Here is a 25,351-nt window from a genome sequence, read left to right on the forward strand (position 1 = left end):
TTCCAGTGTTTTGGGTAAAAAAAAAAAAAAAAAAGTTACCTGTTTTTGTGAGTTTTTGTTACTTTTGTTGACAACTTTAATGTGAAATGTCCTGGATTTTTTTCTTGAGAGTTGGCCCCAAAACAAACAACTTCTTAATGTCGTGCGGACCTACCAAAACATATCTATATAGGCAAATTTAGCCCACACATCACCAGGCTTCACCTCTGCATTGAATGATATTTATTTCTAAAACTCATGATTCAGTATAATTTTCCTTTGTTATTTTTTTCTCTTTTTACCCCATCCTTTCCCCTACTGTATTTTTCTCTCATTTATTTATGTTGCATTTGCTTTTAATAGATTAAGTTCAGTACACATTTATCAAGTTCCCACCATGAATCAGGTCATACTGAATAAGCAAAAGTGACTCAAAATATCGTCTCTTATTATCTTAAATAACTTATTTATTAGGAAGTTCTGATGTAGATGAATGGGAACCTTTGATGATTAGGGATCAGATTACTTAAGCAGACTTAATGAAGGGCACCACAGAGCCTAGCAAGAAATTCTGACTTAGGAAATACGGGCCAGAACCCAATGGAGATCTCAACTTGATGCAGTTTGGATGAGAATGTGCCAGAAACTATTTTTAATTTCACACAGGCTGCAAGGAGAAAGCTAGACTTGAACAGCTTGAAGCCTTCCAACCAACAAGAAACCAAATGATGTTTATAGTAGTATATTAGTTACTACAAGGCTGGGGAATTCATTTACAGCTTAAACAAACACATAAATTTTCCTCTAGCAAACATGTTTTATAAGCTTTGGGTTTATCATAAAGGTCACATTAAAAGATTACCTTTCCAGGAGATTAATCAAGAAGTGATAATTCAACAGTTAAATATCTTGTTGAGCCCCTCGTTACTGTAAAAATGTTAGGAAAGTGCATGAATGATGGAGCCTTCCAGGAGACTTGGTCCCACCCTGCCTGGCCAGCTTCTAGCAGTATTGTTTGTTGGTGGTGCTCTTCCAGCCCCGACCCACACTCTACCATAAACTTATCTTCCTTGTCTCGCTTAGGACAATAAGTGGCTTAGTTCTTGAACTCTCGAGGTACTTACGCTCATGACATTGTTTTCCTTTGACAAGACTTGTCATTCACATGTTTCTGAGTCTGAATCATTTTCATGATTCAGAACAAGTTAAAGGGTGAGACTTATACTTTTGATTCCAAAGGGAGCTCTCTTTCTTCCACAAGGTTGGGAAGGTATCGGGGGTGATGGTTCCCAGCATATGTCCACAGAGCTACATATGACTGACTGAGATTTGAGATTCACTTCGGGGAGCTGTTAAGCTTCGGCTTCCCAGGGCCCACTCCCAGACATTCTGATTTAGTAGGTTTGGATTAAGGCCCAGAGATCTAAGTTTAAAGCTCCTCAAGCCATTCTTATGTGTGGTCAATTTGGGGGAGCACTGAAGGTCAGGAGAACTGGTTTGGGTTGGGAAGAATGGTATATATGCACATTACTGTTTGTAGGTATAGGTGATCCATCAAGAAGTGTCCCACCTATTCACTGAAGTGTCCAGGAATTCCTCCAAGAGCATAGAACAAAGCCAGAGAGCTTTTTCTGAATGTTTCTTGACCTAGAATGGACTTAATGCCTTCCAATTCTGATAAGGCAGGTGTCTTCTTTTCTCTTGGAATCTTTTATCTTTTATTACTGAAAAGTGATTTTGTCAGCAATCCTGACCTAGATTATGAAGTCCTTTGATCTTGGAATACATGTAAAGTTTCTTATTGAAACTCTTCCCTCAATATTCAGTAATATGTATTAAATTTCAGTATTGTTGGAGAATATTGCTATATATGCTTTGTTTAATCTTTCTTTAAAAAAAAAGAGTGTGGAATGGGTACTTTTTTTTACAACTCTTTTAGATCTAATATTTTTTGTCAGTATCTTAATACTGCAGTGTCCTTCTGCTGCCTTTAATTTTTTTTTCCCTCTCTCCATAGTCTGAATTGTAATGACATCTACAGTTCGCTGCTGGCAAGATGCTTGTCACTCTTTGCTAACCCTCTGCTAATCTGACATTCTGAATTTTAAGCTCCGTATCCTCTATAAATCCTATCTTTTCTCACAGATAAGTAGCCAAGCCTTTTATTTGAGCCCTGTATTGCAAAAAGAGTGCAAAATCAGAAGATATCAGTGAAATGGACATTTAAAAAAATAAGATACAAAATTAAATCTGTTCCAAATGTCACTGTTGATTAAAAAACCTTTCTATATAAATTATTTTCTCTTCTTAGTGCTTTTCTATGTCTGCTTTTATACCTTAGGCATAATTAGTTAAGGTTCCACTTAGTCATTGATTTAATTAATTGGGTGTGTCATCTACCATATGCATATCCCCAGCCCTGGCAGACTTATTTAATGTTTGAACATGCTGAACCACTTGTCTGGAAGTATATTCCATAGCAATGACTAAATTACTTTTAAGTTATACTGAATAATTGTGTACTAGGTAAGTATATAATAATTATTCCATAACATATATAACACTTTCTGTTTGGAGAGTAAAGTACAGTGAAGTAAGTGGCATTGATTTACCAAATTTAACAGATGATCTAGATATACTACCTGTGTTGTTTAAAATCCTTATTCATATTGAGAATTTCTTCAAAAAAATCCTGTCATTGGGTCACATTTATAGAGCACACCTTTGGATCAACACATGATGTCATTTTTTTTTAAATGAAACCATGATGGAGGCACTTGGGTGGCTCAGTCAGTTAAGCATCCAACTCTTGGTTTTGGCTCAGGTCATGATCTCACAGTTTGTGAGATTGGGCTCCATGTCGGGTTCTGTGCTGACAGTACAGAGCTTTCTTGGGATTCTCTCTCTCGTCTCTTTCTGCCTTTCCCCTGCTCTCTCTCCCTCCCTCTCTCAAAACAAATAAATTTAAAGAAAAAAAAAGAAATCATGAGAATATGTGGGGTAAAACCTGAGGGAGAAGAGATAACATTTGATGATATGCAAGATGTATCAATATCCCAACCTATCTACTTAAAGAATGTCACAGACTATGAGTCTGGGGTTCTCTTTTGTCCAGCAAGAGAGAGGACGCAGAATTGAATACAAGAGAGGCTAATGTCCGGGAGGAGAAAAGAGCCCCAAACAGGGGTTTCGTCTCCATATGTATTGAACTCTCAAGATACTACCTGCGTAGTGAACATTAAGAAAACAAGATCTTACACACATGATGAATGTGAAGAAAACAGTCAGACAGTAATCATTAACTTGTGTGTGCAGGAAGCAAAGGGTCTGAGGGACAAGTGGAGTTGTGATCAAAGTACAATAGTACATTGGCATCAGATGGAAAGCAATTTCCTGCAGGTGATATAATAAGTTACTCGTGATCCCATTACAATATCTTGCTAGCTAACCTCAGGCACTTTTGCCCCGTAGTGGCAGCTTTCAGCCCTAAGCCTTTTTCTAACCCATTTATGTAAGTAGAACCTTTTCCCCACTTTTGTGGTAAGTTGAAAAAGAGTTTCCGTAAAAAGTCTTACCCTGTACTAAAATGGCAAAAATTATTTTCAGGATTTTTAGTACTTAAAGCAATGGGAAAAAGCTATTTCTAAACATGGTTTAAATGGACACTGTTCATTTTCTTATATTGCTTAGAACTGAAATTGGTAATCTGTGTGTTGTCTGAGACTGTTATTTACAAAATATAATAAAATCAGAGTATATATGTTTATATTTCTTTTCGACTTAAACTCTGTTGGGTAATTTAGTTAATATTACAAAAACTGCAAATATATATCACTTACACATTTTTGTTTTTTTTGATAGGAAGAAGAAAAGAACTCTGTCAGTTACCCATCCCTTGTTAGCCACATAACTTCTTCTTTCCTGAATCATCCTGTCTTTACAATGATAGAAAAGATCCCCATGCCAACCCTTCAGCTGCTAGGTGAATTCTCTCCGTTAGTGTCATCTTTGCCTTGTGACATTCATCTCGTTAATCTAAGGACAATACAGTCAAAGGTACATCCTAAGATATATCTATAAAGAATTACGATTTTGTAATATATTTGATATAATAGGATGGGAAGCAGAAAAAAAATACAGCTGGGGCTGGGGGATGGGCTAAATGACTGATGGGCATTAAGGAGGGCACTTGTTGGCATGAGCACTGGGTGTTATACGTAAGTGATGAATCACTGAATTGTACTCCCAACACCAATATTACAGTATGTGTTAACTAACTTGGATTTAAATTAAAAAAAAAAAAAAAGTAAAATTCAAGAAGCCATGAAGAGTAAATTTGTATAGGTATGGATAATGTAAAAATTAATTTTCCAATACAAAAAAAATTTTTTTTTAATTATTGAACTTAAAAACATAAAACAGGAGTGCCTGGGTGACTCAGTTAAGCATCTGACTTTGGCTCAGGTCATGATATTGCAGTCTGTGAGTTCTAGCCTCACAACGCGCTCTGTGCTGACAGCTCAGAGCTTGGAGCCTGCTTCAGATTCTGTGACGCTCTCTCTCTCTCTCTCTCTCTCTATCTCTCTCTCTCTCTCTCTCTCTCTTTCTGCCCCTCCCCCGTACTCGCGCGCATGCTCTCTCTCTCTCTCTCTCTCTCTCTCTCAAAAATAAACATTAAAAAAATTTCTTTAAAAACCATAAAATCTTAAGTGCATGTGGATATATGGGAAGGAAATATATAAAAATCATAAATAATATTTTGATCACAATTGAGATTTATTATAAAATTTCCTTTTATTTTCAAACTTCATGTTAAGCTACTACATTATCCTCTCTAAGCATTTTTCTATGCATATATATATATATATTTGTTAATGAAGTTGGGATTATATTTCAAAAAAAATTTTTTTAATTACAACTGACCCTTGAACAACATAAGTTTCAACTGGACTGGTCCACTTACGCAAATTTTTTCGATAAATACAGTACAGTACTGAATGTGTTTCCTCTTCTTTATGTGTTTCTTTTTTAAAGTTTATTTTTTTATTTCTTTTGAGAGAGAGAGAGAGCACAAGCAGGGAAGGGGCAGAGAGAGGGAGAAAAATGATCCGAAGCAGGCTCTGTGCTGCCAGTGCAGAGCCTGACACAGGGCTCAGACTTATAAAATGTGAAATCATGATCTGAGCCAACACCAAGAGTAGGACACTTCACTGACTGAGCCACCCGGGCACCCCCTTGTGATTTTCATAATAACATTTACTTTTCTCTAGCTTACTTTATTATAAGAATACAGTGTATAATATATATAACATACAAAATATGTGTTAATCAACCATTTATGTTGTCAGTAAGTCTTCCAGTCAACAGTAGGCTATTAGTAGTTACATTTTGAGGGAGTCAAAATCATGCGAATTTTTGACCCTGTGGGGTATCTGTGTCCCCAACCCCTGCACTCAAGGATCAGCTGTACTGTGAGTTTTTACTGTGCTTCAGGGAACCATTAAGAGGCCTTTACCTTTAGGCAAAATCATTACACCTTTCATTTGACACTTGATCTATAGTTTAGAGCGTCTTCAACTACTAATTTACATTATTCCCAGAAAAGTTCTGTGTGATAAGAAGGTCAGGGAATACTGTCTTTTTCTAGATAAGAGAACAAAAGCTGACCTGAAGTCACTTATTTGTGGGTGGGAGAACTAGGCCTTAAGATCAGCTCTACTGGTATTTTCCATTTGTTTCTCCTTGTTGGGCACTGTTCTGAGGAGTTAGAGAAATAAGAAGCGTAACATTTAATTATTTTTGTATCAGAGGCCTTGTACATTCAGATCTTTCTCCTTAAAATCACTGCAACTCAGACCTTGCATTGAGAAACCCAACTATTTAGAGACATCTAAAGACACACTAGAGGAAGAACCGGGGAAGGTTTTATTAGATATGGAATTTTACTTTTTTTTAAACCTTTTTTTTTTTTAATGTTTTATTTATTTTTGAGACAGGGAGAGACAGAGCATGAACAGGGGAGGGTCAGAGAGAGGGAGACACAGAATCTGAAACAGGCTCCAGACTCTGAGCTGTCAGCACAGAGCCCGACGCGGGGCTCGAACTCACGGATCGTGAGATCATGACCTGAGCAGAAGTCGGCCGCTTAACTGACTGAGCCACCCAGGCGCCCCTAGATATGGAATTTTAATTCAGACTGCTTTTATGGGCATGTATGCCTACTTTTAAAGTCAGAGATTACATATGAATAAAAAATTAGACGTTTGACATCATCTTTATCTTTTGGAGAGCTGTTTTGATATTGTGAGCTGGCATATGGCTAGTTGGAAATAGTAAGTGTTCAGGGATTCCGTAGGAAATATATGGCCAGAGTATGAAAAGGAGAGAGTGTTCATGTTTGAAGACAACATAAGAAGAGAAAAACGTTTAGTTTAAGAACAAAGAACTAAAGCAAACCAAGTAAAGTAAGGATAAATGCCTGCAAATTTGGACACTTAGGGCTTTTTGAATTGTATGACCAAGATAAGGTACTTACACCTAATTATGTAGGAATATACATATGACTTCTAATAATGAATACAAGTGAATGCAAGAGGCCTGCGTGTATATTTCTGTATGTCAAAGGCTTGTCTGATCGTGAGAGCAAACCTGCAGGATGTACTTCATGCCTGGCCTGCTATGTGCCAGTTACAGCTAAAGGCATACAATCATGAGCAAAACAGAAAATAACCCTTGCCTTTCTGGAGCGTGGATTCTGGTGGGAGCAGAAAAATAAAGAAGATAAACTAAGAGAGACATAACGTATTAGATGGTAATACATGTTAAGGAGGAAAACAGAGAAGGGAAAGGCAATTCTAGATGATGATGCAAGTTTGCAGAGTGTGGTTGGCAGAGGACCTTGCAGAAAAGATGATAATGGAGTAAAAATGTGCAGGAAGTTAGAGAATAAGAGACTCGTGCAGATTTCTGGGGGTAGAGTGGTCCCGGAAGAGTTAAGAGAAAGTATGAAGGCCTGAAGGCAGATGATGTGGTGAAAATAGAAGCTCCACGTGAGCTGACCTTTTCTTTAATTCCTTGCTGCATCTTATTGCCTAAAATAGTGCCTGCACATAGTAAGGGCTCAGTAACAATTTGCTGATTGAGCAAATCTTAAATGAGTGTTCTTTCTAGTGTTCTGCTACAGTCTCTTGTGGGTCTACTTTTCAAGTCAAGGAAAGGACACACCAGAGATGGTAGCCTTCCTGAGTTTACCTGTCAGTTCATGTGCTAAAGGGAATGAATGGATAGAATGGGGGGGGGGGGGCGGTTAACAAAGCCCCTGAGCCTCAGGTTGCCACATCTAGGTATGGATGGTAGAGCAACCTAAGCCTGAGGACTTCTGGGGCACATGGTGACCACTGTTCCTTAGCCTGTTCCCAGATGACCCTTTCCATGATTGTTTCCTGGAAGTGGTTCCAGCTGACTGCAGTCAGTAAGAGGAAGGTTTAATCCTCTCCAATGAGGGGCCGTCACTTGTTTTCCAGATCACCTCTTTTTTATGGTTACCTGCTCCTTTCATTCTTCCTGTTTATTGCCTATCTTCCTGTCATACAAACCTCATCACTTCCCAGATGAAAAATTCCATTGCTACCCATTTGGTTCAGACCCTTGAGCATTCAGACCTTCTAGGGTCTGGCCTCCACTCACTATATCCACCTAGCTTCCCTTGATCTTCTCACCTGTGGACAGGTGGACCACCACCTTTCCTGGATTGCTGGTTGAGTGCTGACTCAGCTACCCTTTATAAAATGAGACCGATGTGAGATATGCCTGCTTCAGGTCTGTTGTGAGAAACAGATAAAATAATGCTGTGAAAGCCCTTTGAAAACAGAAGTGTTTTATAAACATACATTATTATCCTGATGATGCTTACCATACTTGCCAGCTCAGGTGCAAGGTAGGGTTTTAGCAGAGGGAATAGAAAGCAATTTAACAATTTGACCAGGAAGAATAAACACTGAAATGCTCATGTTTAACTATAACTACTATGCTGGCACATGATCAGAACTGAGTATTTAGGTCTGCTTTGCATTATCATATCACTTGGTGCCAGTTCCTGTGTTGGTCTTTGATTCTTAGCACAGATTTCTAGCAGTTGTTTAAAAGCTTACTTGTGGGGTGCCTGGGTGGCTCAGTCGGTTAAGCATCCAACTGTTGATTTCAGCTCAGGTCTTGATCTCATGGGTCATGAGTTCAAGTCCCATGTCAGGCTCTGTGCTGACGGTGTGGAGCCTGGTTGGGATTCTTTCTCTCCCTTTCTCTCTGTCCCTCCCCAGCTCATGCTCAAGATAGATAGATAGATAGATAGATAGATAGATAGATAGATAGATAGATAGATAGACAGACATAAAATCATACTAGTAATCCTAGGGGATTGATTTGTCCATTCAAAATCACTTCTTTAAAGAGTTGCTGTCTGTCCCCTAAGCTCTAATAATAGGAAAATAATCTTTGAAAGAAGCCTCATGCAGATACTGATTCAATGAATGCTTGGTGCTTAAAATGTATCAAGTGTAATTCCACGGTTACACTAAAAGAAGACAAAAATGACTCAGTGAAGAAATCCAGAAGCCAGACCTCAACATTTTCTATTGTGTTCCTGTTTTTGTGTTCTGGCAACTCCCAGCATACGATAATGAATTGTTCCTTTAGAGATAGCACAGCATTTTTCCCATTGAAGTAATGTCAGCATAGCCATTGGGTTCCAAGCAAGACCAGAGGTCTAGTATCTAAGTAAGCATTTTCCTACCTACCACCTCACAGTATTTCCATGAGAAATGGGTCTGAGAACCACCTTGACGTGATGGAGTCACACCTTTTTGCCTGCCTAACTTCCTCATTGGCAGTGTGATAGAGGATGTCCCTACTTGCCCATTCCCCAGGCCACTGTCTGAAGTTTCCTTAAATTCTACACCTCACTTGGTCTTCTTGACTTCTCATTGAGAAAATGATTATGGGCTCACGCAATGGTGAGAGAGGCAAGGTAGGGTCTAGAGATGTGCTAATCCACCCAGGTGGTTATTGTCATTGTATACAGATCGTACCAGGGAGATTTTCAAATAGAGATTTTTACAGGTTTCCCCATCTCTAATATTCTGACTCTGTAGGTGTGGTGTGGAGAACTTAGGAATTACTAATTTTTAAAAACTCTCCTCATGTGTCTAGACCTTGCTATTATCTCCATTTACTAAATTGGGAAAGTAAGAGTTAGAGATTAGGGGTGCCTGGGTGGCTCAGTCAGTTAAGCATCCGACCCTTGATTTCAGCTCAGATCATGATCTCACAGTTCGTGGGATTGAGCTCCACATCAGGCTCTGCATAGAGCATGGATTCTGTCTCTTGTGCATGCGTGCTCGCTCTCTCTCTCAGAATAAATAAATAAGAAATTATATAACTAAGATAAAATTACCCAGCAGTAAATATCAGAATTAGGACCCACATCCAGGTTTTCTGAATCTGGGTGCTGCACAGGGTCTCAGAGGGTAGTGTTTGACTTTTATTTAAGAGTCAGCAAGTCTGTTCCTCAAAGTCCGGTTTTTCAGGAATTGGTCTATATTGGTAGATGAATGTATGTTTTTGTAAAAGTATATCTTGCTTTTATACTTGATATATGCTTTTGGAAAAAACTATGTGTCATATATTTGGAGTTGTGAAGATAGGAGCAAACATCTGTTAAAACCCTGCCTCCCAGCATGCTGAACACCCCAGCATACTCCTGTCTGGGAATGTTGTCTGGGAGTGTAACTGTTAGCCTTCTCATTCTGTAGGTTCATCGTCCAGCTCCCTTCTCTTTATCAACCTCCTTTTCTTGTACTATCAAAAGCTTGAGATATTAAAAAGAAGATTCTCTAAAGGCTTGAAAACTGGGGACCAGGAACATCACTGAAATGCACCAAACAGGAAAACCATGCTGTCAGGAAAGCCTATTGATTAACAGAGAAGGGAGTCTTGGTAGAGAGGATGCTGGGAGACTCTCACCAGGGACCGGGGAGGGGAAGGGTGACAGATCAGGGGTCAGGGTTCTTTAGGCTGGAGTGATAGGTTCAGCCTAGAATGCTGACATTCTAGGGACCAGAAGGAACTTGATGAAGCTGTTTAATTAGGTGAACAACGAAAGATAACGTTGTTCAGGTTTTTTTTCCCCCACTGCTTTTATGTTCAGGTATATTTTTATTTAATTCATTTATAGATATGTTATCTTTATATCCACATTACATTTAACTCTATTCTCCATGGCATTTTAGTTTGGTTTGTGCTGAACTGTTTCTTGCAAATAGTTCAACAATCATTTACACATCAGCACCACTTACTGAATAAGATTTTTCTCTTGTTTACACTGCCCCCTTTTCTTACAAGAAGCAGTTTAAGGTTTTTACTTCATTTTGCCTTTCTTACAAGAATTGATTAGTACTTTATTAATCTCCCTGACTTCTGGAAAGGTGAAAATTGTGGAGAAAATTTCTTTTGTTGTACATATCTAAGAACAGTCAGTCATTCACCTTCCCCTTTCTTTTTGTCATCTTATCTTGTTGATCAAAAAAGGATAACTGTTATTGGACATTTTAATGAATGCCCTGGAAAATGAATTTCTACTGGTTATTTCCTGTCTCAGCACTGAAAATGCAGCGTGCAATTTTCTAACCTTTCCAGTTGCCAGATACACTGAAAGATGGGTGTTGGTAGGCATTTTGGAGGAATCTGGGCAGGTTGGAGAAATTTTCCCACCAGGTGTTCAGCCATGCCTTAATCTCTATTTATTTTAGACATTCTTTGTGGAGGGTGGGGACACATTTATTTTGGAGAATTTAGTCAAAGTTATGGCTTTCTCTCTTCCACAAAAAAAAAAAAAAAAAAAAAAGGTACATACATAATGTTTATTACAGTTTCCAGAAGTTTACTGATCTGTGAACCTCACATCATTAATGAGCAAATCAAGTTTCTTTTGGTGTGAGACAGGAAGAGCACAGCTCTATATTTTGAGCTCTCATCCATTTTGATAAAGGAACATCAAAGAACATCCTTTTCTTATGAGGGACTGCCATGTGCCATGTGCATGTATCGTTTTCAGAATGGCCTTAAATCCTGTTTATAATGGGAAGAATGGATGGGTGATGGGTAGGCAGGCTGTGGATGGATAGAAACGACAGTTTCTAATCCTTACTTACTGAACTGATACCTCTTTTGATAAATCATGGTTTTAGTGCTACTGGAACCATTGAATAAATACTCCTTTTTTTTCTGTTAATAATATTTTCTTACTGTTTTTATTTTTTGGAGAGAGAGACAGCAGGGGAGGGGCAGAGAGACAGAGGGACAGAGGGGACAGAGAGGGACAGAGGATCTGAAGTGGGCTCTGTGCTGACAGGCTGACAGCAGTGAGCCCAATGGAGGGCTGAACCATGAGATCATGACCTGATCTCCCATGAACCATGAGATCATGACCTGAGCCGAAGTCAGATGCTCAACTGACTTAGGCACCCAAGCACCCCAGTACTCCCTTTTTCTAACTTCAAATCAAAGAGTGAGCCCCTTCAGGTTTTAGGCTTTTCTTATATTACATCAAAAGTAGTCTTCCTCTTTTCCCTCCTAGCTAGCTGTGGGCACCAATCCATAGCTAGAGCAAAGGCAAGAAAGAGAAAGAAGCTGTTAAACGCACTTTGGAATCAAACCACCTTTTTGGAGTGTATCCCCTCTATTACTGGCCAAGTGACTTAGCGCAAGTCACATTATTCTCCCACTTGCCTCATTAGCAACATGGCAACGATAACGGTACCCACCCTTAGAGATGTTCTAAGGATTAAATGAGTTAATGGTTGTGAAGCGTTTAGAATAGTATCTGGCATGTAGTAAGCACTGAGTGCTTGACAAATGAAGTTTCTCAATGGTGATAGTTCAGTCATGAGCAGTTGTAATTGTTACTAAAAGTGAAATTAAAATGTTGGCCCTTTTTTTTCTTAATGTGTATTTATTTTGAGATAGAGGGAGAGGCAGAGCATGAGCAGGGGAGGGGCGGACAGAGACAGGGAGACACAGAATCGGAAGCAGGGTCAAGGCTCTGAGCTGTCAGCACAGAGCCTGACGTGGGGCTCGAACGGTAAGATCATGACCTGAGCCGAACTTGGCCGCTTAACTGACTGAGCCACCTCCCAGGCACCCCAATGGTTTTTTTTTAATATATAAATTGGAGGCTGAAGTTCATTCCCAAAGTAAATCTTGATCTCACTTTAACTTGTATTCCTCATGTATTTTTTGAAAAAGCTGAGCAGTTATTAATAACACACCTGAAATTGTCTATGTGCCAGGCGTTGGGCCGAGTATTTTCTTTATATTCAGCTCTCCCAACAGTTCTATGAAGGTAGGCAATATTGCGCCCCTGTTACAGAAGAGGAAACTAGCTGACCTGAAGATGGTAGGTAACTTACCCAGGTCACACAGCCAGTAAATGATATGCTGGGAGATACATCCCAGCATGTGTGACTCTGGATCCTCACCCAGACACTTAGACTGCCTCTTACTTGAGAACAGAAGGGGAGCAGTAGTGCTTAAAATGTTGAGGAACACTGCCTGTTTTTCAGTGACTACCCCATAATTATGGGACATGCTTAGAAGGATCTACCAGTCATTTGTGGGAAGCCTCCTGAAGGACGTGTGTTGGGTCAATTAGTGATCATTGCTATTGGAGTGTAAGAGGAGATGCTTTGTGATAGGGATATTCCTGTGCATTTAAATGTAGTAACACAAACTTGTATACCACCTCAACTATTCCAGAGGCTTTTGTGAGATGAGATGAGTTTATCCATGAAGAGTATTCTCTACAGGGTCATGCTCACAACAAGTGCTCAAAAAGTGTTAGCTGCAGGGGTGCCTGGGTGGCTCCGTCGGTTAAGCATCCAACTCTTGGTTTGTGGCTCAGGTCATGATTTCATAGTTTCATGGGTTCAGGCCCCACATCAGGTTCTGTGCTGACAGTGCGGAGCTTGGTTGGGATTCTCGCTCCCTCTCTCTGCCCCTCCCCACCTGCACGGTCTCTTACTCTTTCAAAGTAAACAAATAAACTTAAAAAAAAAAAAAAGTGTTAGTGACAATTACTGTTAAGGTCACTGTGGTTGCGCCTGATCCCCAAAGGGGTGCTTCACCTGTCTCAGCAAGTTTTCTAAGTTCTTGGAGGTTCAATGATGTATTCCTAGACACATGACTGGTTCTTGGATGAGACCAAAGCAAACCTTGCCTCTGATTGAGCTTTTTCTAACCTCGATGGCTTTGTTCTGCAAGCCAGATCATCTTCTCTCCACTCCCCCCGGTGGCCTGAGAAACCTCGCAGGCCCTGCTTAGACCAGAGCCACAGGTCAGTTTATCCCCTGAAGTGAGTTCTGCAGTGGATTTTCCAAGTGACTGCAGAACGCCCAAGCCTTCCTGAAGGGAGTCAGCCTCAACCGTGATCTGAGCTGTTTTACGAAGACACTTAATTTGAAGCTCTTGGCACAATTTGAAAATTTGTAAATTTCCTTCACTTAACCCCCATCCCTTTTTTTCCTGAGATCCAGGTAGTCCCAATATATTAATGAATATAAAAGCAGGTATTTTGAGTCTGTTTACTCCCCTTGAGCGTACAGTATCTTTTTTTGTGAAGGTATCTGTTTTCTTGCATGCATATTCAAGTTAAATTCACAGTTTCCCTACTTTGAAAAACAGTTTTCTTGGAAATAAAATGATGAGACAGACTTTGAAACTGAAAAACTGCTGCTTTGCTTCAGGTATTTTTGCTTGAAAACTGATACTTTCATGAATATTTAATTTTTAAAAACTTGGACAAGATGATTGCTATTTTAGTTGGTATGCTAGCCCTTAAACAAAAGTGGTGCAGTTTTAGTTTTGAGAGAAAGTGTAACTTTTTTTCCCATCAATGAAAATTACTTTTCATTACTTTAATCTCTACTTTTGTATTGTTTAAATCTCTTGTAAAATTAATGGTAAAATTCCAAAGATGATGTTTCCCTTCCTTATTATTATTATTATTTGTCACTTCCAGTCTGCTAAAGGCCTTATACACACATTCGTTATTTCGAGGGCAAATGTGTTGCAGGAATTTTAGCAAAACCCGCTGTCAGATGGTTTTGTATGGATGATCTAGTGAATTAAAATGGCCAAAGCTTTAGGTTATAGTGATATGTGCATTTATTTCATTTTATTATTTTATTTTATTTCATTTTATTTTTATTTTTATTTTAGAGAGTGTGCAAATGGGAGAGAGGGGCACAGGAAGAGAGATAGAGTATTAAGCAGGCTCTACACTCAGTGCAGAGCCCAAAACAGGACTTGATTCCACGACTCTGGGATCGTGACCTGAGCCACAATTAAGAGTTGGACTCTGAACCGACTGAGCCACCCAGGCACCCCAGTGATAGGTGCTTTTAAAACAGTCTCATCAGGGGAGCCTGGGTGGCTCAGTTGGTTGAGCACCCCAACTCGATTTTGGCTCAGGTCATGATCTCAGGTTTAATGAGTTCAGGCCCCACGCTGGGCTCTGCACTGACAGCGTGGAGCCTGCTTGGGATTTTCTCTGCCTCCTTCTCTGTCTGCCTGTCCGCTCTCAAAAATAAACATTTTAAAAAAAGAGTCTCATCAATAAACCATCTAATCAGTGAGTCTGAATTGGGACTTCATTATGATTTTGATGCATAATTGTTTTATGTATAATTTGGACGGTCTCTGATTCCTAAGCTACAGAGTTATGATGTCAGTAAAGAAAATTTATGAATAAGAAGTTAAATGAGAGTATCGTTTAATTTGTAGCTATTATTAAAATAATCACCAATAATTATTTGATTGTATTGATAGAAATAATAATAGCTAAAATGTACTGAGGGCTTCCTATGCTACAGACACTGAGCTGAGTCCCCGTTAAACAGCTGAATTTCATTTCATCTCCATTTTATGGTAAAAGAAAACGGGGTTTTGCTAAAAGCAGCTAGTAAATTGCAGAGCTAGGATCTAGATCTCGAGCTGTCTGACTCCCACCCCAGGTTCTGACCCACTTTCTACAGCTTCTGCACCAACACATTCTGTCTTAAAAGCTAAGCCACCATACGTAGTATTTTCAGTGGCTTAATATGTACCATGAGTCAATGAAGAAGGTAGTCCTGTATTAGCTCCATTTTACAGATAAGGAAACTGATGCTTAGGTGGTAAGTGATATTCCAAGGCTGTACAATTGGCAGAGGAGAGAATTCTCTTTGTTATTCTTCTGGAGACCTTATGTATATGCTAAATGAAGTATTTTCTGACTGTGCTGTTTTCCTGCTATTTTGGAACTGAAATTTTTTGAAATTGTATTAGGAATCTTTATCATATGATTTAAACTTGCTATGATTATCATGTTCATCCCGTGATGACTCAGAATTCCTTAAATGACTTTTTTGTCTCCCTTCAAACAAAATCTTAGCAGTACCACTGCAAAATAACAGTGTGAAATGTCATAAAATAGTTTATTCCAGCCAAGAATCTGAGGTGAGGACAGCTTTAAATTGTTCAGGCACATTAAAGTCAAATCAGTGGTGAGAACGCTGGCAACTCTTCAGAAAAGATGTCTCTATGGCGCAGTTAAAAATTGTATCCCCTAGTGAGGATGATTAAGAACATGGGCATATTCATATCTGTGGCCACAGACTTGAAAAGGGGATCATTTTCATCATGGGGTCGGTACTCAACATAACTCCACTCCTTTGAGTAGCCGAACACTTCTTAATTCTTCCAAGGATTTTTTAATTTATTTTGCTTATTATACAAGCATCTTCTCCCTTTAGGAAATGTAAAATGTATTAAGAAAATCATAACTTAAAATAGTCAGAGCACTCGTGGCATCCTTACTTAAATGGATGCAAGACATTTTATTGCAAGAAAGTGTATCTTGATCCCTGTAGCTGACTTGTCATGTTTAGTATTTTTCTCTTGGCCTGCAGAAGAAGAATAGCTTCTGTAATGTGAATTTAAATGATACATCAAGCTAATAAATGTGGTTGGCCTAGCAAGTGATAAGCATAACTAATTCAATTTAAATGTCTTTTATATAAAAATAATGAACCAATGCATTAAAGATTAAAAATGTTAATGCAATTAGCAAAAATTAGCATTCAATAAAAAAGTGTGTTTCAGTTCTGAGGTGGATGATACATCATTCAGTGGCCAGATAAGGACTAAATTCAGGTACACATGATTCAACCAATGTGTATGTTAAAACTAAGTAAATAAAAATTAAATGCTTTATTTGAAGAAACTTTTATGAAACAGTAACATGTGGACGAAAGGGATACCCAAGTCCTCAGGAACTATGGAGGAAACCAAAACGTGAGGTGACTTAACAAGAAGACTTAAAACGTAATGTCTCTTGACTCCTTGTGGGGAAGGTAGAGGGGGTGTAGCAGGTGGAAAGGCACAGTGAACATGGGACCTGAAGGGAAACGAATTTCCATAGCTTACCCACTAAATCAAGCTTTTGTGGTTTGGGGGCGCTGACTTCAAGCCAGTGGAGTATACAGTGGTGTCAGTATTTGCCTCAATGTCACTGGGGCATGTTGGCCCTCTCCTCATTTGCAGGTGGACGGCAAGCATTCTGATGAAGCAGCCTTGATCCTCCACAGGAAGGGGTTTGACTGCCGCTTCTCTAGCAGAGACACAGGGCTGCTTTGTTCCACCACCCAGGGAAAGGTGAGCTAAAAAGTTACTTTTGCTTGTTGAGTTAGTGCACTTTGAAATCCTTGACAGTGAGATGTACCTCGCCTCTTCACTGACTCGTTCCCCTCAGCTGCTATAATTAACTCAAGTCTTTCTATCTTAAGAAAGCACTTTCCCAACCTTCAGTCTCTTCTCCTTGTCAACATCAACATGCATGGCTGGAACACATTTATGTTTGGAGATGACACTCTAATCCATTCTTAAGCCTTCCGTCGCTAACCAGCAAAGCATCTTCTTCCCTGCAGCGCACCCCCCTCCCCACCATATTTCTTCTTCTCTCAGACATACTCATGTAGGATCTATTTCAGTGAAGTCTTAGAGGGGCCAAGGCACGTTTTATAATAACTGAAGCAGGGTGGAGTATCAGTAGGGAAGCAGCAGAAAGCAGTGACATTGTGGCCATTCGGGTAGTTTAACCACTGCCCTGAAGCAGCCTTACTTAGCTCCAGTCAGTAGTTTCCCCAGGGGAAAATGCAGGTCTAGATCTCCTGATTAAGCCAGATTTGCATGTGGGTCTGTACTGGGCAGGCCGAACAGGTCCCCAGGCTGACTTGCTGGCTGCTCATTTTTTAGGTTTTTTTTTTAAAAGCTGTTGTTGCTGATAGTTCCATCAAGCCTCCTTGGAAGGAAATGAACCTCCAGAGTTCTGCCTCTGGCTCTGATCAGGCTGTGCTCAAAGAAGACATTTGAACAGGTCCTAGCACACAGGCAGGTCTGCCCCAGGGGGCAGCTCAGCTCACCCAGCTCTTCCCCGAAACCTCACAGATACCCTGCAGATCAGACTCAAGTGATTCAGTTTCAACCCTACAAATTAGGATGTGCGTAGGATCTGAAAAGAAAAGAAAATATGGTAGGGGGTTAAAATCCACTTAAGCAGATAAGCTTCTCCATTTCTTGTACCATGCCCTATATGGAGTTGGTGTGAAGAAAGCACTGATTTTTTTTTTTTTCATTATGTTTATACTTTACCTTATTACTGATGACATAAGTATATTTGGTGTGAGCATTTGTATTTACACATTAAGACATCAAGTCTTAAGGGGATTTACCATCCGGAGATACCTATTAGGATAACCTGCTTGGGGTGAGGGTAGCACTTTCCCAGTAGTCTTCCCACCCTGAAAATGGGACTTGCTGACCTGATGCACGTCCCTTGTAGTGGGCCTGTGTCCTTTCTCTCAGCTCTTTTGGAACAGGAAGAACTACACTGTTAGGTGTTAAGTGTTGAGTAAAAGAGGATACAGATGTTTTTAAAGCTTGCTGGCCCATAGATGTTTTTTTTTTCTTTTATTGAAAAAGTGCTCCCTGCACATGATAAATTCTCAAGAAATACAGAAGAGGACTGGAGAACGAACTGCCCTCTCCTCGCTTCTGGGATGGTCTGTGTGTCCAAACATGCACAGGAGTATTGAATCTCCTTCCCCTTCCCCTTTTAATCATTAAAAGGAATCTTTAAATGCAATTTCACTCTCATACTGTTTTCCACTGAATATATAGATGAGCTACTAATCTTTCTTCAAAGTAGACCTAACTGTGCAACTTTTTTTTATCGTTTACTTTCTAGATTTTGGTACAGAAGCTTTTTAACATGTTCACGGTCTCAAGTCTTATACCTTCCTCGTTATCCTTGATGCATTCACCTCCAGATGCCCGAAATATAAGTGAGATCAGTTTGAGTCCCATGGAAATCAGCACATTCCGAATCCAGTTGAGATGAACCTGGCTTTCAAATTTGGATTGGGAAGCATTGTCTTTTATACACTTCTTGGTTTGACGTGCAATAAGGAAGCACATTATTTTAGCTTCTGGCTACTGTGAGAACATGAATTCTGTGATTATTACTATTTTTTTTTTACCAGTACAGAAAGAAAAAAAAGAAAGCCATGCTATAGCCAATGTTTTTTTTTTTAAAGTTCCATCCATGAACCACCACCATCCAGTATGAATTGATGCAACAACAAATGAAGATATGTCTAAAACAGCCTCTCAACAGATTGTATCTCAGGTTAAATGCTAACTATATCTGTGTTGGGGGTTGTGAAGAGGTTGCTATAAGTATTCATGTTGCCGATCCTTCATTAGTTTTACAACAATGCCCATTTTCACCAAAATGGAACAAAAAACTGGTGAGTAATAGCTAATGGCCAAAACGGTTGCAATCATTCATACACATTAGAAAATTTTCGTGTATTGAAATATATGGCAAAGTGCAATCCATCAACCCTTATGATATACAGAGTTGATCTTCATACCTTTTTCTAATGTACCACTTAACCCCTCCCTTCTCACCCTTTGTAAGTATTTCCAGAAATACCAGATTTTGAATCATTCAGTAGTAGAAAAGAGGCATATTTTCATTACTTGACAATGTGGGATAGGTGCAATTTATTCCATTGTCACTAAAATAGAAGAAGCAATTCCATAGGTACCATAACCTATTTTAGGTACCACAAGGTGTCTTTTTACACAGCTCATTTGAATACAGATGTTCTGAGAGGGGTTTTCTATTTTAAAAATAACCATATCAAAATAAATGTGCCTTATTTTTTTATAAGTCTTGTTAAATCCTTTGGTGTCCATATTCCTGTTAGGGGAAGGGGGGAAGGTGGAGGGGCAGGGGAGAAGGTGGGTACTTTCTATGACACATAAAGTGTATCATTTTTGCCTGACTGACGATGCTGGCCACATTCTGATCTGTTTCATTAAATTTGTGGTGATGTTATTCTAAACATCTTGACTATTTGAATGTACTGAGATGTCAGAAAACAAGAAAAATACTGTTTATTAAAATATGCTGCTGCCAAGAAGACTGCAGCTCAAAGCAAGGATTTTGTAACCTGCAAAATCCATATGTGGTTTCCATTTCACAGGAGGTAACCCTATGGAAGAGAGAATGCTTTAAAAGGGACCCTGTTTTGAAACCCATTTATATGTAGCTCATCATGATTTATCTTATTAAAGAACATGTTTGTTCAGTGAATTCCAAATTTGTGTACATGCTAACCTCAAAGTGAAGTTCCAAGCCCATGTGCCATTACAATACTTTTGATAAAATTTATTGTGGGATCATTGCTAACGTGACATTAAAATAAAAGCCACACTAGCAACATTTAGCGTATTTGATTTTAAGATAGAAAGGATTCTTTGAGTATATACACTTTTGAAAACTCTCTTTGTGTTACCTAATAATTATCTGACTTTAAACTTCCTTTCACCTCCTGCCATCCCAACGTCATTATAGAGAAGTTAAAACCTAATTTCTGTTTCGCCGGGTAGTCCGATTATCATCTGGATTTTTTTTTTTTTAACCAAGATGCAGCTCCTAAGATTATTGTTAAGTTATGTGAAATTCATAAACTTTTTTCGCCTTTAATAACTAAGGAAACAATACTAGTGTTGATAAAGATATTACAAGGGAGTAATTTCATGCAATAAACGTGTACTGTATGTTTCCTTCCTCACTTTGGGGGATAAACAACTAAAAGAAAACAAAAACACCACTTCCTTTTTGTGGACATCTGCCAATGTTAGGATTGCTGGAAGCAAATCCCAGGAACAAGATCAGTGTTTGCGTTGCATCTTAAATGTACAACCTTCTTTGGGAGTTCACTGTGTTCTGTGGTTAAGTGGGTGTGCTTAATCGTTCTGGAAATTCTGATCAGTTGACATAAAAAATCTTGATGCAATAACTGTGGTTTTGCCACCCCTGGTTGGGTAAGATGGGTCTCTCCCACATCAGGCAGGCCTTCAGTGTGTGTTACCACCAGCCGTTCACAGGTAAAGCAGAAATTCTCTTTAAACCAGCAAGGTTCTGCTTTTTATTTTTAGAATAAATCATCAGGGATATGAACAGAGGATGCTTTTGCTTTGGGTTGTGGTCAAGAACTGATTAAATAATTCAGTGTCTCCAGCACCCACTAAAAACCACACACTTCGGTTGTGATCTCAGTGGCATATTTGTTTGCTTCAGTTTTATTACATTGGTTATCACAGTGTTCCGTTGGTCAAGTAGTTCATTCCTTTCTATGAGCTTTTTTTTTTTTTTTTAATTTTAACTTGAGCTTATACCTGCCATGTTTGAGAACTCCACATCCTTGTTTTCTTCAAATACTGATTAAAATAAAATGCTATAAAACGTGTGGTGAATCGTTGTAATTACCTGCCCATGTCTTTGTTGTACTTGTGCCGAAATGTTTTTACATTCCTTTGTCTGGAAGAAAGTCTCTGCTTTCATTTTGATTATGTTGCTTACCTTGGAATCAAATAGGTTTTGATATTTTTCTCTTGGAAGATTTTATATCTTTTTGGGAATATGTAATATAAGATCTCTAATAAAAGATAAATCTTACCATGTACATGGTCCTCTAGAGTGGTTCTTCAGTCTTATTTTGTAAGCAACCTGTATGAATACATTTTGAGGGGAAGGATGGAGCAGTGAGGATCTATCTGTTCTTTGTTTCTTTAAGAACGAATCACTCTATCTTCAGCCCAATTCCAGTTAGAAAAGATAGTTTTAGAGAGCAAGTGGCAGAGAGGGGTGGTAGTGAGTTTCAAGTCTGGGTCAGGGGTCACCTCTGAGTGTGGAGTCTAGGAAACTTCTCAACAACATGGTACCTGTGGAGCTTTCTGAGCCAATTGGAGGGGCAGGTGCTGGTCAGATTCCATATGTTGCAAGATAAAAATGAGGAGAGTAAGACAACACATAAGCTAAGAAGTTCCTTGTGAGCTGATCCGGAAGGTCAAGTGGGTTGCAAGAGTGACATCTGGAGGCAGTCTGCCAGCTTGCTGGCCCCAATCAGCACCCAGTGTAGTAGCTTTCAGGGAGTCCCTTCAAAGCCAGGAGGTGAGAGAAGGTGAAGGATAAATATACGGGAAGTTCGTATGGTCAGCCAGGCACATGATACATGCTAACTGGGGGATTTGGACTTGTTTTGGGTGACGTTAGTAAAGAGGTTAATCAATTTGTAATATGTATGTGCCAAACTGTAAAAACTTAAAGAAATATTAATATCAATAAAATTTCATCAGCAGATAATGAAGATTCTTTGGCTCCATAATATTTGATTATCAACATGTCAAAATAATTTGAATATTAAAAGTGGTAAAGAAAATCTTAATTTAGGTAGGTCTATGCTCACACACCTTAGGGAACTTATCACTGAGTGGTTGAGGGGTAGCTCGAAGGGTTGTGGAGGAGGGTGAGCAAGGCCCATGTTGCTGCTGTATGTCAAAGCGGAGCACAGATGCCTGAAGAGAGGTTGTAACAGACAAGACTCCCCTCAGTGTAGACCAGCTTAAGCAAAAACAAAATTTATTGTCCCCAGTAACTGATGGTCCAGAGTAGACGGAGAGCATTCCAAATACAGTCATAGCTAAGTATGAGATGACGTCACCCAGGATCTGTCTTTATCTCCTGGTTTTGCTTTTCTCTCAGTCATTCTCCTTTTGGGGCAAGGGCTGCACATTTGGGGGCAAAAATGGCTGGCAGCTGACACAAAGATGCAGCTGAGTGGCCCCACTGTAAAGAGAGCACCTTTATCTAATTTTCCAGCAAATGTCCTGGCATTGATGTCATTTGCTGTCATTTGGCTCATATGCTAATGACTGTGGTGAGGGCAGAATTAGGGTCAAAGGAATCACATGGAATCACATGGGTGAGAAATAGACACCCGCTCTGGCTGCCAACCTGCTCCACCCCACTGCCACACACCCAGAGAAGATGGGATTCTACAACCAGAGAAAAGAGTAAGATACTTGAAATACTAGGCAGACAAAATACAGTAGAAATACACGGCAGAGAAAACCAAACATACAGATTTAAAGGAAGCATCACACCTAATTTCAGTTCTAGGAAGGTTCCATAGAAGAAGTAGACTTGAGATAGTTCTTAAAAGATGCGTTTGATTTTAACAGAGACAATGTGCGTGTCCCCATAAAAAGACCAGAATGAGAAAAGACGGTAACAGCAAGCACAGAGAACTAGACATAGTTTCTTCTGTCTGGAGCAGCGCCATCCAATAAAACTTTCTTTAATAATGGCAAGTTCTTTATAAATGCTCTGTCCAATATAACAGCCACTAGCCCCGTGTGGCTTTTGAATATTTGAAATGTGGTAGTGCAACTAAGAAACTGAGTATCTTATTTTAGTTTAATTAAATGTAAATAGCAACATGTAGCCACTGTTTTTAGCACCGGTGTGGTGAACAAGGTATGTAGAAGACAGCAGTAGGAAAAACAACTAAATAAGTTAAGGTCACATTGTGCTAGAATCCTGCTGCTAGTGTCCTTCTCAGACTAGAAGCAGTGGCATCACCTGGAAACTTCCGTTAGAAGTTTCTGTTAGAAATGCAGAATCTCAGGGGGCGCTTGGGTGGTTCAGTCAGCTAAGTGTCCAGCTTCGGCTCAAGTCATGATCTCAAAGTTCTTGAGTTTGAGTCCCAAGTCCGGCTCTGTGCTGACAGCTGGGAGACTCGAGCCTGCTGGAGAATAACATATTCTGCTTCAGATTCTGTGTCTCCCTCTCTCTCTGGCCCTTCCCCACTCATGCTCTGCCTCTCTCTCTCTCAAAAGTAAACATTTTAAAAGTAAAAAAAAAGAAAGAAAAGGAATACAGAATTTCAGGCCCCACCCCAGACCTGCTAAGTCACAATCTGCACTTTAAAAAGATCCCTAGAGGATTCACATACACACTAAAGCCTTGGCCCAGAACATTCCTCAGGAAGTAATTTCTCTATGCTCTTATCGAACATTTCTAAATAGCTCTTGACCGTAACTCCTATACCCTACAATGTCTAGGAAGCACCCTGTAAAACCTGTCCGCTTGTCCCACCGCCACCCAATTCTAAGCCATCTCCATGTACATGGATTCTGCCTTTGCCTTATAACAGCTCTGTCTACTTCCGGTCCTGCCCCTTACATCGCTTTTATTTCACACAGAAGCCAAAAAGTAAAATTGGAAAAACTTCTTCCCTGTTGAAAATTGTGTTTCCTGTTACTACTTGGAATAACATATAAACTTTCACCATGGCCTAGAAGCCCTGCCTGGCTTGGTCCCTATCCTACTTCATCTCAACTTTGGGAAGGGGGAGGGATTTAAGAAGTCCTCTCCTGACCCCACTCAGCCTTATCTTCTACCACACCTCCTAACTGTTGTCTAGGTGTCTTATGGGTGTCTCACATGCCAAGATTATTCCTCTTGGAGGCTTTTTGCACTCGTCCCTTCTGCTTCAAAGTTGCTCTCAAATCTTCCCCTGGCAGGCACCTTATTATTCTGGTTTGCTTCAAGCATCCTCTTCTCAAGAATCTTCCTTGACCGGCCAACTTCTATCAGTCCCGCCTGCACACCCTCACTGAGTATTGTTATGACACTACTTCTTTTCTTTATAGAGCCAAACTTGAGATTTTAGTTTGCCTTCCTCCCTGGATCATAAGCTCTCCTGAGGGCAAGAGCCCCAGCATTTCTTCAGCACTGCATCCACGGAACAGCAGGGGCTCAAAAAATATTTGTTCAATAAATAAATAAAGATACGTTTACCTCCAGGAAACGTTGTGAAATAAAAATTGTAATTTTCAGAATTACAATTTTTCAACAGCTCCTTACATCTTCATGTGTTCATGTCAGTTTCCTGCTCAAAAACCTTCAGGAAGGTCCTATTACCAGAAATTAAGGTATAGCCGTTTCAAGCTGCATTCCTGATCTCTCTGAAGGATGTGGCCTCCTTAGGGAAGATATTATAGTTGCTTAACAACCAGCCATTGCCCCTCTGCCTTCCTTGCTAATAAAACCCGGATTTTATTCATAATCAGATACTCATGAGCTTCAGGAGATGAATTGCTCTTGCTCTAAGTTAGTCATGATAATTTTCTCCAGGCTGGATAATGAATTTAGGAATTGGTATGTGACACAATTTTGGCCAATGAACTATCATGGGAAGCCAACTGGGGACTCCTGGCAGAGGCCTCCTCTCTCTTCAGAAGGAGAGAGCATTGCCTTTAGAGGGCAATGTTTAAAGGCAGTATGGATGTCAGTGTTGATGCTGGAGCTGATGCAGCCATTTTGCAAGCCTATAGCAACAAGGCTGAGGACAAAAGTCAACTAGATGACCAAGTAAAAAATGAGTAGAGCCTGGGTCCCTGATGATGTTGAGCAGCTGAATGAACCCCCTCCAACCTTCTTGTTATGTGAAATAATGTCACTTTACTATTTAAACCATTTGGAGTTTACTGTTTTGTTATAAAGAGCTAAAAACATGTAAACTGATGCTTCTCACTGCTGCCCCAGCACCATGCTTTCTTGTTTAGATACTTTCCCAAATGGGTGCACTTGTACTTGAGCAACTAAGGCTCAATGGTAGTCAGTTCCTCAGAACACAGCCTCTTTGTCCCTACTGCTATCACAACCTTGCATATTTTGCTCAACATGTTTAATAAAACTGTGTCTAGTTATATTGTGTAGAGATTGTTTTTTAATTGTAAGGTGAGAAGAAGGGTTTTAAAAAATGCAAAGTGAATTCAGGATGTGTGTACTAGCAACATGCCTGAAGATTGCAGAGTTCCTTTGGCACATACAGTCAGTGTTTCATTCACTTCAAATGTGGGATTG

At 39.6% G+C, this 25,351-nt stretch overlaps 1 protein-coding gene across 4 annotated transcripts in view; it reads left to right on the forward strand.

Annotated features, from left to right (window-relative positions):
- Positions 1-21,104, forward strand: part of MAN2A1 (mannosidase alpha class 2A member 1) — a 165,307-nt gene extending 144,203 nt beyond the window's left edge. For all 4 annotated transcript variants that reach the window (XM_007094093.2, XM_042991022.1, XM_042991012.1 and 1 more), the window contains 3 exons: positions 3,841-4,035; positions 16,612-16,722; positions 18,314-21,104. In XM_007094093.2, coding sequence (XP_007094155.1) covers positions 3,841-4,035; positions 16,612-16,722; positions 18,314-18,466 — 459 coding nt within the window. In that variant the 3' untranslated portion in view covers positions 18,467-21,104. The remainder of the gene's footprint in view (positions 1-3,840; positions 4,036-16,611; positions 16,723-18,313) is intronic.
- Positions 21,105-25,351: the final 4,247 nt, after the last annotated feature.

The sequence above is a fragment of the Panthera tigris genome, chromosome A1 (assembly GCF_018350195.1).
Source record: "Panthera tigris isolate Pti1 chromosome A1, P.tigris_Pti1_mat1.1, whole genome shotgun sequence".
In the NCBI taxonomy this organism is placed as follows: Eukaryota; Metazoa; Chordata; class Mammalia; order Carnivora; family Felidae; genus Panthera; species Panthera tigris.